Genomic DNA, 15,255 nt, shown 5'->3' on the forward strand with positions numbered 1-15,255 from the left:
ATTTATTGAAAGCCTTTGTAGAATACACTCTTCTCACACCTAGATGGCTTGGCAAAGTTGCATGTCTAACCCTAAACTTGCACATTTGACCTTCCCACCACTCAGAGATAAGATTTAAACAAAACAATGAATATGCCTGATCAGGCCTGGGAGATTTATCTATTTTCATATCATAAGTGACGGGAGTAGAATTAGGCCATTTGGCCCATCAAGTCTACTCCACCATTCAATCATGGCTGACCTATCCCTCTTTACCCCATTCTCCCCATAACCTCTGACACCTGTGCTAATCAAGAAACTATCACTGCCTTAAAAATACCCACTGACTTGGCCTCCAGATTCACCACCCTCTGACTAAAGATGTCTTAGGTTTTACAGTACCTACTGAACTGTAATAGTCAAGACATGAGCATATTAAGTCATTAATGTTGCCTTAGTCATCTATACACTTTGGTTTCTGAGGGCCTCTATTCTTTCTTCCCCATTATATACTAATGATTTTATGTATATTAACCTGAAGATTGACAATGCAAGCTATAAATTGGGGGAACAGAACTTAAAAAAATAATAATTGTAGTCAATAAGGTAGAGTTGCTGCCTAAGAGCGTCAAAGACCTGGGTTCTATCCTAACTACATGTTCTGTCTGGATGGAGTTTGTACGTTCTCCCTGTAGCCGCGTGAGTTTCGCCGGGTGCATCCAGTTTCGTCCCACACTCTGTAGGTTAATTGACTTCAGTATAAATTGTGACTTGTCCCGGGTGTAGGATAATGCAGGGTCGCTGGTTGGTGCACGAGGTGGGCCAAAGGGCTTGTTTCTGTGCTGCATATCTATTAAAAAGTGTAGCACGGTAGCGCAGTGGTGGAGTTACTGTCGTACAGCGTCAGAAACCCAGGTTCGATCCTGACTACGGGCGCTGTCTGTACCGACTGCATTCTCCCTGTGATCTCGTGGGTTTTCTCCAGGTGCTCCAGTTTCTTCCCACACTCCAAAGACATGCAGGTTTATAGATTAAATAGCTTTGTTAAAAAAAAATTAAAATCATCCAAGGGCCCGTTTCCTTTTTGTATCTCCAAACTAAACTCTGATCAGCGACAGTAAGCTTTGATCTTGACCATTTGAAACAAAGAATGAAAGTTAAGATTTATTTTACAGTGCAACAATTCAACACCATGACCAAGGATTGCATTTTTCATGTCATACATAAAAAAATAATGAGGGTTTACAGATCTCTCCCTAATGACAGTATTTATAGAGACTGTACAGTATAAAAATTTACAACCAACAACTCAAGGCTTGTTCAGCTTTACTCAAAGGCCACACCTATGCCTTGAGTACTGTACAGTCTGCAAGATGCTTTGTATGTTACTGATGGAGTGGAACAATGAATAGCTATTCTACCGCAAAGGAAATTCAGACAAAACTGTGGAGTGAAAGCTGGAACTGATCTGTGGATGAGCGTTGTGGAATATCAAAACATTTCTGCATGAATTCCTAAGTTCAACTTTTACACATTATCGCACATGAAATATAACAGTAAAGTGGTCACAAGACACTGTCTGTACCACACTCACAGTCCAGGGTCTTTATTTCCTACTGTGTTTTAGCTGGAAGGGTAGGAACAGGGACATACTGTGCTATGGAGGGTAACAGAAATACTTATCGGCAACAAAGCCCCCTGCAGGGCAATGGAAGATACGTACCAGATACAAAATGTTAAACGATTCAGGAGAATGCGCCTTACAGATAGTGTGTGTGGGGATGGGTGGGGGCGAGAGAGGAAGAGCACGGCCATTGGTCACATATGGAGAGGTCATTCCAGAGAGAAACAAGGCTATACAGATGGTTCATCTATTCTATCGCCGCCACCATTTCCAGAATAATCCGCTCCAGATCTTAAACGACTGAACAGAAAGTGTTTGTGTTGCAACGACCACACGGTACAGAACGTGGATCAAACGCGGAGACCAATCCCCTCCGACATTGGAGCAGGCTGAAGTTCCAACGCAGGTGGGATGGGAGATGCAGTGGCTTGTTTCAACAAGATGTGTGACTGAAGATCTCATTAATAAACAGCAACTACAACGCCAAACAAATGGCTAATCCATGTGCAATATGTCCTGTGCAGATCCCATTGCTTGTTAAAGTGACCAACTAATCTTAAATCAGGCTTGGGAGCAGCGAATTGCGGATAACATTCTGCAGAACCTTTTCAGTGGTTGATCGAGGAGAACTCACAGATACTGAAACCAGCAGCTGACAGATCGCAGTTCAATCATGGTCAGAATACTGTAAATCATTTCGGCTCAACATTAGGCGACAGGAAGATTTTCACAGCGTGTTAGAGAAAACGAGAATTAAAATGGCCCACAGTGAGGCATGGGGCCTCGCTTTAGTCCAGACTGACAAAAGAATCAAACAAAACAAATAGCTGCCCGGGTTAATGATCAGAAAATGTTTCAGTGAACTAGTAATTTCAGGCCTGCAAAGAAATGGCAACATTTCTGCATGAATTCCTAAGTTCAACTTTTACACATTATCGCATACGAAATATAACAGTAAAGTGGTCCCAAGACACTGTCTGTATCACACTCACAGCCCAGGGTCTTTATTTCCTTCTGTGTTTTAGCTGGAAGGGTAGGAACAGGGACATACAGTGGTGTGGAGGGTAGCAATGGCAGCTTGGTACACTGCAGCCTGACCTTGCTTACACACACAAGCAGCCCCATCCCCAGCACAGAGCTTTCCCAGACCGGTAAATCGTGCCGCAATCCTCCACTGCAGTGGGATGGTGAAACTGAAACTGCGAGGAACAAACAGTAAACCATGAGCCCATACCTAGTCAACAATTAGCAAAGCAGGGCCACCCCCAACAGAACGTCCTTCGCAGCCAGTGACACACGTTCCAGAGGCCGAGTGCTGGAGTCATTCCTTCACTTGGATAGTCTTACAGAGAACCTCGGTTGAACTACATAACTTTTAAATAAGATGCAACAGATGCTTAACAGAAATCAAAGTTTATAAAAAATAATTTAAGATATAATTTGCTTTCTGTTACAGGGGCCTCTGGGCATCGGGCTTTTTCCAAGGCCCAGGGGTAATTGTCTTTCTTGCGGTTGCTGCTGTTCTTCTGCCCCCAGGGCTGGAGTGTGATGTTGAGCCGCCCTGCTCACCCTTGCTTTGGTCCTGACTTCTTGCCCCGTTGGCGCTGGGGCCGGGGGGGTGGGCTGCAGCGGGGCGGCTCTGCCCAGTGCCGTGGCCGCTGCCAGGCGGACTGGGCTGCTCTTGGCCCGTGGCCACCCGGAGGCCGCTCTCTGGACTCCCGGCTCTGAGCTGCAGCAGGCTGGCTCCGTCCAGCAGCTCCCCCGCTGCTCCTCCGCGCGGACTCCACGGTGGTCCCCGCCCTCCTGCTCCGGGACGCTCCTTGGCGCCCACTCCCCGGGAGCCAGAGCTTTGAAGCGTCGGGTTCCTGCATTCGTCCTTCCTGGGACTGCCTGGCTGCTCCCTGGTCCTGGGACTGCCTGGCTGCTCCCTGGTCCCCGCGGCTCTGTACGGGCTCGCACCCCGCTTCTCCCTGTCGCCGTGTGTACGCCCTCTCCTTGGGCTGCCTGCACTCTCGCCCAGCAGTAAGGTTCTCTGCTGTGCTGCCTTGTCCTTCGCCAAAGCCCTGCGAGCCTCCTCCTCCACCTCCCCAGCCCCCGGCATGCTGGGCCCCAGCTCATCTCCTCTCTCTGGCATCTCCTTTGATGGCATCTTTTCAGGATCAGTAAGGTTCAGGGCGGAATGTGGATCGGATAGTGATAGCAAGTCTTCAGGAGCTGTGGGTAGTTCCTGGAGGCTGGAATATGGAGTGTCCTGGGTATCGGGATTGTCTGGAAAATGCAACGCATTGAGTTAGGCATGAAACCAACAGCATTCTAACTTCGATGAAAACCTCTCCTGCACAAAATCCCAAATCTCCCCCTAGCCAGTATATACACAGTGCCAGCCATGCATAATGCAGGAGAGGAGGTCAGAGGAGAGCGAAAAGGAGGGAGAGAGGAGGGGTGGAAGCAGATGAGACAATGTAGTTGATGGGGAAGGAAGTCAGGACAGGAACATCACGGTGACAGATTGAACAAAAATGAATTTGATGACCCTGGAGATTTATGATCAGTTCAGGTTGTTGAAGTAATCTGCCATCCGTAGCTGACCTGGGCTACGTTGGTTGATTTATATCCTCCAAAGAGGAGGGGGTTTTGTGAACTGGTATAAACTGATTCAACACGTGTGTTGGAGTTACTAATTGGGAAATATTTATCCAGCATCTCTACTCTCGCCAGACATCCCAGCTTGCTTCAGGGGAGCTGAAGCTTAGAGGGTATGAGCTGGATGTGCAGCTGGGATAGCACTGATGAGTCTAGAAGTAAAGGCAGACGAGAGCAGCAGGTGAGTTGTGGGGAGGGGAGGAGAGGGGAGTTACCTGGAGTATGTTACCTGGGGATGCCAGTGAATGTCATGTCTTGTAGTTGAGCTCCCTGGGTGCAACATTACACAACAGAAAACAGGCTTTTGGTTCAAATAGTCCACATTGGTAGCTGGTGTTTCAGTCTCATCCTAACATTCTCCTTCTAGCTTCTCCTAGATGTCGTTCTGTTGTTCGAACTTAACAGCCACCCGAAATGTTAATTCTTTCTCTTCCACAGAAGCTATCCAAGTGCTTCCTGCACGTTCTTTGTTTTATTTCATATTTAGACCATTTGCTCTTGTGGCAGCGAGTCTTATGTTGCACATCGCTGACCGACAGAGGTTCTATTTAATATTATCTATTGGCTTCAAAATCTGATTTTCCCCACAACCGAGTAATTTCTGTCTCTATTCGAGCGCTGGAGCAAGAGATGTTTTGGCTCGTTAATCTTTGGGCCAAACGTTGTGGGTTTGGGTGGCCGACCAGAAATCCCAGCACAACCCAGGCCAATTTCTCACATCAGTTGTTTGGGATGCAATCATTCACATCGATCATTCTCAGGAAGGTGCGGGAATCTCATGACATGCCACGTTCCTTCCCAATATTTTACCAGTACTAAAAAATGATTAGGACTTTTATCATGGTTGCTTTGAAACCATAATGTGCTTACATTGGCGGTCCCATCTCCGGCAGCAATGTCAATACTTCATTGACTGTGAAGTACATCGGACATCCCAAGCTCAGGAAAAGTACTGTGTAAAAATTTGCTCCCAAGAAAAGTTTTAATGTAAACACAGAACTCCCTTAAATTCAGCAGATTTAAACAGACTGGAGGAGGGTGAGCACACAGGCAAACGGACAGGGCGAGGTTGCCATGACGATGAGACCAAGGGCTTGATGAAGGGGTACACAGAAAGACAGCAAAGGCGAGGGCAAAAGCAAGAGAGAAAGACACACTGAATCAAAACGATAAAAATGAAAGCTTTGAGAGTGTGAATAAAACCAATTAAAAGACGTGCTGATTTACCAGGTCCCAGGAGAGATGAGAGGAGATGTGAAGCCTCAGCGCTGCTCGTGAGTCGTACATGTCGAGAGGCTGCAAGGTGCCAATCCTAGAGAAGGGGAGGGAGAAGCCTAGGACTAAATGCAACTATGAGAATAAAAATAAAAGTTCCACAGAAGATCACATTTCTGCAAAGCCAGTGGTCAAGAGCAGGTCGAAGAGACAGATACACACAGATCAGGGGGCAAGACGGAAGGAAGGGGGGGGGGGAGGTTCTTCAAAGGAATCTTCTAGCATTACTGCCTCATGATGGAAGCACCATTCAGCTCTATATCATTTGCTGGATTGGGTGGTGGTGAAAGAAGCAAAAAAAAATCACTGCTTAACTAGTGCTTGATCACCCCCACCCCAGTCATTTATTATATTACAGCAATTAGTTGTGTAAAATTAAGGCTGAAAAGGAAACCCACCAAAGTCAGGCACCTGACCTATGCCTGGCTTCAGGACAAGATGCGCTTTCCTGCCTCCGGACTGAATCAGCTCGATGGCTCTTTTGTGCGTGATCCCTTGCGTAGATTCTCCATTGATCTCAACAATCTGGTCACCAACCTGCAAGAGTGGAAAGGCGGGAGGAACAAAAAGGAATCACATTCTGACTGATGTGGTGGCATCCACATAGGGGTGGGATCATGCAGCTTGGAGACATCAATGCAAAAATCAACAGTCACAACGCAGCACGGGTAGTGAGAGGGGCTGCATTGAGATTTGAACCAATAACCCAGTAATATTACTACACCACAGGCTCGTACCAATCAAAATATAGCATGCTCATCTTAGAGGCTAATCATTTTGCCCATTATAGCTGCACAATCCAATGAGTCCCACTCCTCACAGTAATGTGTAAAACATGCTTTGCAACACAGCAAATTTGCTTCTGTGGTATTTAATGACAGCCGTCATTTCTCACAGTTGGCTTAAATTGCAATACTATGTATTCTCTCACTTCTGTGGATTGTAATCATGTATTGTCTTTCCACCGGCTGGTTAGCACGCAACAAAAGCTTGTAGTGACACCATCTCCCCTCCCCAGCAGACACATCCAGTTCCAAGCCACCCCAGAGATATGGATCCCAGGCCACATGCAGGTCACCGTAAACACAAGAATGGCGCAGCTGGCACCGAACCACTTTAAAAACTTACTTGGATTCTCCCGTCAAGCAATGCCGCGCCACCTTCAGCCAGGCGCAGGATGAAGAGCCCCATGTTGTACTCCTTGCCACCACGGACACTGAATCCAAACCCTCGCGGTCCTCTCTCCAATTCAACCGGGAAGCAATCAGAGTTCTATTTGAAAAGGAAGACAAGGAGAAAGACAGTGAGGAGGAAGACAGTGAGGAGGAAGACAGTGAGGAGGAAGACAGTGAGGAGGAAGACAGTGAGGAGGAAGACAGTGAGGAGGAAGACAGTGAGGAGGAAGACAGTGAGGAGGAAGACAGTGAGGAGGAAGACAGTGAGGAGGAAGACAGTGAGGAGGAAGACAGTGAGGAGGAAGACAGTGAGGAGGAAGACAGTGAGGAGGAAGACAGTGAGGAGGAAGACAGTGAGGAGGAAGACAGTGAGGAGGAAGACAAGGAGAAAGACAGTGAGGAGGAAGACAAGGGGAAAGACAGTGAGGAGGAAGACAGTGAGGAGGAAGACAGTGAGGAGGAAGACAACTTAAAACACAAGCACAAGTAGCACGGTAGATGGTGTTCCAAAGGTTAAACAATCATACTTTTATTCATCCATTGTGGGTGATGCTAGCAAGGCTATTAGCACTTAAACACCATTATATTTCCACTTCTTGATCGGACTTCAATGACTTACAAGGGCAGAGGACTGGCCACGCTGCTGTGGAACTACAACCACATCAAGGCAGAGACTTTCTTTCCCAATAGTGAAGCAGTTGAATTTAACAAAAGAATATTGTGCACACTTTATCTAATCTGGTTTATCAGATTTAAAAAAAATCTGTTTCTCAGTCTAGGTGAGAAGTAGTTTGAATCTACTTTGGGATTAATTGTCCAGTAAACGTTACAGCACTACATGACCCTTAGTCTGAACAGAACATGGTGCAGTTAAAATAACTACATTTAAAGGGAGATCATGTAACCCATTAGCCAGCTCCCTGGCATATTTATCCAATGAATCCTCCTCCCCTAAATTTCTCTATGGTCTTTACCCACTGTTTATACAGTTCCCTTTTAAAAATGATCATGGCAACTTTGGAAAGCACATGTTGTAAAATTCCACTGAAGGTCTGAAGAAGGGTCTCGACCCAAAACGTCGCCCATTCCTTCTCTCCAGAGATGCTGCCTGACCCGCTGAGTTACTCCAGCATTTTGTGGTACTATTTTAGGGGATCTTCTCAGTGCCCATTTCCAAAGATTTGCCACCCTAGAATATGACCAGAATGAGATTATACTCTAATTCGGGCCTAACCGGTGAGTTGAAGTTCAGCCTAACTTCCTTATACATCTATATTTATATTTACCCAAGAAAACTAGATTTTTTAAAAAGATTATCCTACAGGTGAAGATGGAAAGTGCTGCATTTTTGTGTTAAATCAGAAAAGTATGGAGACAGCATTTGTCTGAACTAGTCAGCCGGTGAACGGGATGCTTGGAGAAATAAGACCTTGTTCTCAAATCCTTGGGCCTTACCTGAGGTCTGCTGCCTGCAGTCCATGTCTCTCTGTAAGCAGCCGGCTGGAGATACTGGTCAGATGCTGGCTGCCTGAAGGTAGAAGGCGGATTGACAAAGTCTCGTGACTTCCCACTGCTCCTTTCATCTACATCCGTCTTGCTGTTGAACAGAATGAACAAAATCAGAGTCCAATCATCTCTCAGTACAAGTTCATTCTCTCCCCTCGCAAACCCAGTAATCTTACTTCCACGGCACCACGCCCAATGATCACCTCTTCATGCAACCCCCCCACCAGGCGCACTGAGGAATTCACGTTCACATCAAAGCTATAAGAGAGCACCGAAGCACTGGGCAGCCTAGCCTGAGCAGACCCACTGCACTACAACAGTCTACAAACTCACAGCAGGTCCACAAGTACACACTCTCTGCAGCCACTGAGTGACCAGGCCTCTCACCTGCTGTCCTGTGCTGGCATGTGCAGCGTTGGAGTTTGTCCCATGGGCTTGTGCTGCAAGGCTGGACTCTGTTTGGCCGAGCTGCCCCCTGAAGGAGGGCCAGTCACATCTTGGAGGAAGACAAAATGAAAGTACGTTAACAGAGTGAGGGGTGCTCATTGTTTGCAGGAAGGAGCTGCAGATGCTGGTTTACACCAAAGGTAGACACAAAATGCTGGCAGCACCTGAGACCCGGGTTCAATCCCGACTACGGGTGCTGTCTGTACGGAGTTTGTACATTTTCTCCATGACCGCGTGGGTTTTCTCCGAGATCTTCAGTTTCCTCCCACACTCCAAAGACGTACAGGTATGCAGGTAAACTGGCTTGGTAGAAGTACAAACTGTCCCTAGTGTGTGCAGGATAATGTTAAATGAGCGGGGATCGCTGGTCGGTGCGGACTCGGTGTATCTCTAAACTAAACTAAACTCAGCAGGACAGGCAGCATCTCTGGATAGAAGGGTCTCGACCCTGAAACATCACCCATTCCTTCTATCCAGAGATGCTGTTTAGCAAGAATCTAGTGGCAAGTCAATGGTCCACAAGTTCAGGCATTACCAACCACTGCATGTGAGAGGCCAACGTGAGGAAACATTTCTTGCCCATCACGCTGAAGAGTGCAGGTATGAGACACGAGGCAAGGCTTCTCAGTAGAACTGCATCAATTCTCCACAGCTTGCACTGTATAGAGTAGTGCCACACTTTACAATGACAGTTTTTCCTGGTCCTGAGAGATCCTGAATTCCCAATGGAATGAAGATGGCCAGACTGTCTACTCTGGGATCTGGTTCATATCTAGCTCTGACCAAGAAAGCATTCACTCAGTCTCTCCTGCCACAGAAATAACATATTAAATCTGATAAAGTTTTACAGAATTCCTGGTGGGCACAAGTCTGCAGCATACATCTACCTGCAGTCAGACACTGATTGGCAATGTTATTTTTGCCAGAGGAAGGTTACTTGGTGACCCAGCAGATCTTTGAAGCCAAGGTTTTATGTTATGGATCTTTACTCTTACCTCCCCCGGGTGACAATGTATTTCTCTGCAGATCTGAACAGCGTTGTGCAACACTTAATGCAGGCACAGAATGTACTAGAGGTGATGTAGGCTTTCAACGAAAGGTTAAACTGATACCTCACACCTGACATGTTCTTTGTCCCCTTCCATATCTCGTCTATCTCTCCCACTGACTCACAGTCTGAAGAAGGGTCTCCGCCCAAAACGTCACCCATTCCTTTTCTCCGGAGAAGCTGCCTGTCCCGCTAAGTTACTCCAGCATTTTGTGTCTACCTCACATTGTAATACTGCCTGCATTTCAACTGTACACGAGTGGACAGTCATGGGCTTTGGGACACGTTCTTTGCATTTGGATACGATAACCTGGATATTTGAAACATAATAAGCCATTCCACAGCACAAAGATTCCTTGAGCCATAATAGAAGCCAGCATGAAAATCTCAAACATGTAGATTGTATGGAAAATAAAAGCAATAGGTTAGAACGCTACCATCAAACTATCAAAAGGAACAAGACTGGCATTAAGGGAATGGCAGGCCTCTCCTACCCTCTGGTGATAGAAACTGCAGAAGTGCCATATTTTCTATCATTCTATCAACATGATCTTGAATAGGCAAAGGTTGCAATAAGACCAGTCACTGTGCCCAAGCTAGAGGGTACCATGCCCCCCCTCCCCCCTCCCACCCCAAAGTCCCCTCTTGTTGAATGTGCCCCTTTAAATTACAGAATGCCTAAACGTTTGAGAGAGGGGCTATCCTTGGCAAGCCTGCCTCTTTGTCCTATATTCATCCCCCGGGTTTCGTTGGCATCAGCAATGAATCCAGACCTCAGATTTGTAGGTTAGACTTGTCCCTCAAAGGTGCATGGAGCATAAAGCACAGGCCAAGTGACCTGACTCCATGAATGGGCTGGCCCAGGAGGTTGGGAGCCAGTTATCGCTCCGACCACCTACCTTCTTCGGGAGTGACCGTAAGCGTGACCGTCTGGCCTGCATCTTTGATGAGCTGGACGATGTCGTGGTGGGGCATCTGCACAATGGACTGGCCATTCACTGCTGAGATCCTGTCCGTCACTTTCAACTTCCCACAGTGGTCGGCTGGGCTTCCTTCGATAATGCGACCAATTTTGTGTGGTATTGCTGTGGAGAAAGCAATAGTAAGACAGGGAAAATCCGATTAGGATCAGGAGGGATTTAAGCTTTAATTAAAGAAAATAATTAAGATATAGGGTATGAAGTAGATTAAAATTTCAAAACAGAAGATTAAGAGATGATTCAATTGTGTTGTTTATTATTACAGAAATAACTAGGGTCAAAGGGAAAGCTTATCTCCTCGGGTGGGATAATCTAGAAGAAGGACCATAGCCTTATAATTAGAGGTCAGCCATTCAGGAAGAGCATCAGAAAATGCCTCGTGTAGATTAGTCTAGTTTAGAGATACAGCGCAGAAACAGGTCTTTTGGTCCACCGAGTCCTCGCCAACCAGCGATCCTCGCACATTAACTCTACCCTACACACACTAGCGGCCATTTTACATTTAATCCAAGCCAATTAACCGACAACCCTGTCCGTCTTTGAAGTGCGGAAGGAAATCAAAGAAAGAAGCAAAGGGAAAGGCAGTAGCTCTACCGCTGCACCACCGTGTTGCGGGCAGTTGAAATATGAAGCACTTACGTGGATGGATTGAATGAAGTTTTCAAAACTGAGGTGAATGGGTTTATGGAAAAGAGGTTATTATGGATAATAAATTAAACTAGATTGACGGAGTTAAACTAGAAATCAACTTTGACATTATTGGATTGTTGAATGGTCTGAATAGACATTCAGAAAGGACAAATTATCCTCAGTGATATTCTAACTCAATCCTCCCAGCTCATCTTGAAGTTGCTTTACCTCAATTTATTGCCTCCCACACAAATTCCATAGAGAGGTAGATGGTCAAGTTAGAGAAGAGAAAATGAGGGCAGAAGAAATTATTTGTTGCTACTCCCTTTGCAATACCATAAAAATACCGTAATCTATTGCACCCTGGTAAGTGAAATAGTAATTCCACCACAAATTATTTTGTAGAACTCAACTAAATTTTCCCTCAGTCACTTATATTTATAAAGCACCGCAGCCCAGTCAATTTTCCTTCAGCAAAATGCTCCATCCTTCAGGAACTACAGATCAGAGCCGTACATCTGTGGCGGGCAAGCGATTGGAGAGGATTCTGAGGGGTAGTCAGCCTGGATAGTCAGGGACTGATTAGGGATAGTCAGCATGGTTTTGTACGTGGGAGATTGTGTCTTACGAAGTTTTTTGAAGTAACCAAAAAGGGTGGCGAGGGCAAAGCTGTAGACATTGTCTATCTGGACTCCAGCAAGGCATTTGAAGGAAGCAGAGGGTGATGGTGGCAAGTAGACACAAAATGCTGGACTAACTCAGCGGGGCAAGCAGCATCTCTGGATAGAAGAAATGGGTGATGTTTCAGGTTGAGACCCAAAGGTTGTTTTTTTGGACTGGAGACCTTTGAGTAGTGGTGTACCTCGGGAATCGTGCTGGGCCCATTGCTGTTTGTGATTCATATCAACAATTTGGCTGAGAATGTAGAAGGCACGATTAGTCAGTTTGCAGATGATACTAAAGTGGATGGTATCATAGATCGTGAAGATAGTTATCACTACAGAGCAGGATCTTAACTAATTGGGCAAGTGGGCTGAGGAATGGTTACTGCAGTTTAATGCAGATAAGTGCAAGGTGTTGCATTTTGGGAAGTCTAACCAGAGCAGGACCTTCATAGTAAATGGCAGTGCCCCGAGGGCTGTTGTAGAGAGATCTAGGAGTGCTGACATATTGTTCCTTGAAAGTAGTGTCACATGTAGGTAGTGTGGTCAAGGCAGCTTTTGGTACATTCGCCTTCATCAGTCAGGGTATTGAGTATAGAAATTGGGATGTTACCAGACCTCCCAACATTTGATTTTACAAATTCATAACTTTGATGTCCAAAATTCAAAATTTTACATCAAAATTCATAATATGGCGCATAATGCAACTTTTCAGCAAACAAAATGCACGCCAAATGCGCTACATTCATGTGTGAAAAGCGACTATTATTTCCAACAGTCTGTAGTTCTTGGACTACATGTACAATGTCTGGCCTATCATGAGTATATTCTGCTCTTTATAGAAAGGTTATTGAACAGAGATACTTATTGCAACACAAAGAAAACATTGTTTTGTTTAGTTTTTTCTATTTTGTCATTTCCTTACACATCCCAATTCTCTTGGTATTGAATAAAAGAACAATGGTCATAAAATGCATGACTAAGTTATGAAGAAAGAGTTGATATATATCACTCGACTAAGCATATGGACGTACTTGTTGAACTAAATTCACACATTAATTGATAATCTGCCCAAAGAGGTGGTAATTGGCTTTTCTGCTGTGTTTTATATTTTAACCCCAGCTTAATTAATTAATATAGTTATATAATCTTGCACTTAAATCAAATATTTACTCATTACAGTTCCACCACTGATTTTCTGGCACTCTTGGTTCCAGAGCTTTGCTGGTTTATCCAGCTGGCCAAGGAAGCAATGGGGATAGATGCGCTGGCTCCAGCTGGGCTGGAGTTCCAGAGCTCCGGCTGCAGGTTGCAAATTCAACCCACTGATCAGCTGTGGAAGTCCCGATGAGGTCGAGATTGGCTGCCTTGCCCAGCCTAGGTATCACATTTTCAGGGAGACTTCCGGGGGGGGGGGGGGTTCTCGCGGAACCCCTAGCGACCTCTAGTGGCCGAATTGACAAATTGCAATTACCGACTGTTTTGCGGAAAAATGTGAGGCGAAATTGTAATGGCGGAAATGAAATAAGAAAGCGGAAACTTTCCGCCAAATTCGGAAGGGTGTTCCGTTACAGTTATACAAGATATTGGCGAGGCCACATGCTGTGTTCAGGTTTGGTCACCTTGCTACAGGAAGGATGGTGTTCAGCTTGAAAGACTGCACAGAAGATTTACAAGGAAGTTGCAAAGGACTTGAGAGCCTGGGCTACAAAGGGAGTTTGGACAAGCATGGACTTTATTCCTTGGAGCACAGGAGGTGAAGGGGTGATCTTGTAAAGGTGCATAAAATCCTGAGGGGAATAAATAGGGTGAATGCATGGAGTCTTTTAACCCAGGGTAGGGGAATCAAGAACAGAAGGACATTGGTTTAAGACGAGAGGGGAAAGATTGAATAGGAACCTGAGGGCTAACTTTTTCATACAGAGATTGTTGGGTACATGGAGTGAGCTGCCAGAGAAGGTAGTTGAGGCAGACACTATAACAACATTTAAAGGCATTTGGACAGGTACATGGATCGGAAAGGTTTAGAGGGATATGGGTCTATTGTGTGTATGTGGGACTAGTGTAGACCAAGGGACATCTTGGTCTGCATGGGCAAGTGGGCTGAAGTGCCCGGTTCCATGCTCTATGTGCCAACTAAGGTCTCGACGCAATCTTTGGCACTGACGCCAGATGCAGATCACCTTGGCTGTGATGATTAGATCATCAAGGCAATAGTTGACATGGTATCCATGGAACCCTTACCCTAGTAAGTGTCTAGAATCCATGGAAGTGATGACATTCATACTGATTTGATCTGTTGATTCATTGTAGCGGTGTGGTAGATTTAGATTTAGATGTAGAGATACAGCGCAGAAACAGGCCCTTCGGCCCATTGGGTCCGCGCCGTCCAGCGATCCCCAAACATTAACTCTATCCTGCACCCACTAGGGACAATTTTTACATTTGCCCAGCCAATTAACCTACATTGTACCCCTGGGTACAATGACAATAAAGATATATTGTATTGTATTGTATTGTACGTCTTTGGAGTGTGGGAGGAAACCGAAGATCTCGGAGAAAACCCACGCAGATCACGGGGAGAACGTACAAACTCCGTACAGACGGCACCCGTAGTCAGGATCGAACCTGAGTCTCCGGTGCTGCATTCGCTGTAAGGCAGCAACTCTACCGCTGCGCCACCGTGCCGCCATAAAGTCAGAGTCAGGGTCATAAAGCACAGCAATAGGCCCTTTGAGCCAACTCATCCATGTCGACCAAGATGCCCCATCTAGGCTGGTCTCATTTGTCCATGCATGGCCCATATCCCTCTAAACCTTCCCTATCCTTGTTAATGAATCTATCCTAATCAAAGTTCTTTTAAATGCTGTTAATGAACCTGCCTCAAAGGATTCCCCTGGCAGGTTTTTCCATATACCCACTACCCTCTGAAAATGTTACTCCTTCAGATTCCTATTAAAATCTTCCCCCCCCCTCACCTTAAACAAATGCTCTCTAGTTTTTAGTCCCTGGGAAAACGACCCTATCGATCCCACTCGTAATTTTATACACCTCCAAGATCACCCTTCAGCCTCCAAGGAATAAAGTACAAGCCTTCCCAACCTCTCCTTACAGCCAGACCTCGAGTCCCGGAAATCACCTCATCAATCTCTGCATCTTTTACAGCTTGATGGCATCTTTCCTGCAGCAAGGTAACCAAGACTGAACACACTGCATCAAGTGCTGCCTCACCAACGCCATGTACAGCCGCAACACAACATCCCAACTGCTATATTCAAATCCCTGA

The 15,255-nt window shown here is 45.8% G+C and overlaps 1 protein-coding gene across 3 annotated transcripts in view; it reads right to left on the reverse strand.

The window, feature by feature from the left end:
• Positions 1-1,136: 1,136 nt before the first annotated feature.
• LOC144605384 (membrane-associated guanylate kinase, WW and PDZ domain-containing protein 3-like) overlaps positions 1,137-15,255 on the reverse strand; it is a 133,572-nt gene continuing 119,453 nt past the window's right edge. For 2 of the 3 annotated variants that reach the window (XM_078420549.1, XM_078420548.1), the window contains exons 17-22: positions 10,597-10,782; positions 8,590-8,698; positions 8,152-8,293; positions 6,650-6,793; positions 5,920-6,058; positions 1,137-3,871 (exon numbers count right to left, since the gene is read on the reverse strand). In XM_078420549.1, the coding sequence (XP_078276675.1) occupies positions 3,054-3,871; positions 5,920-6,058; positions 6,650-6,793; positions 8,152-8,293; positions 8,590-8,698; positions 10,597-10,782 (1,538 nt within the window). In that variant the 3' untranslated portion in view covers positions 1,137-3,053. Of the gene's footprint in view, positions 3,872-5,473; positions 5,559-5,919; positions 6,059-6,649; positions 6,794-8,151; positions 8,294-8,589; positions 8,699-10,596; positions 10,783-15,255 lie in introns of all 3 variants that reach the window. The other variant, XM_078420550.1, reaches the window with a different exon arrangement.

Source organism: Rhinoraja longicauda, chromosome 24 (genome assembly GCF_053455715.1).
Source record: "Rhinoraja longicauda isolate Sanriku21f chromosome 24, sRhiLon1.1, whole genome shotgun sequence".
Lineage (NCBI taxonomy): Eukaryota > Metazoa > Chordata > Chondrichthyes > Rajiformes > Arhynchobatidae > Rhinoraja > Rhinoraja longicauda.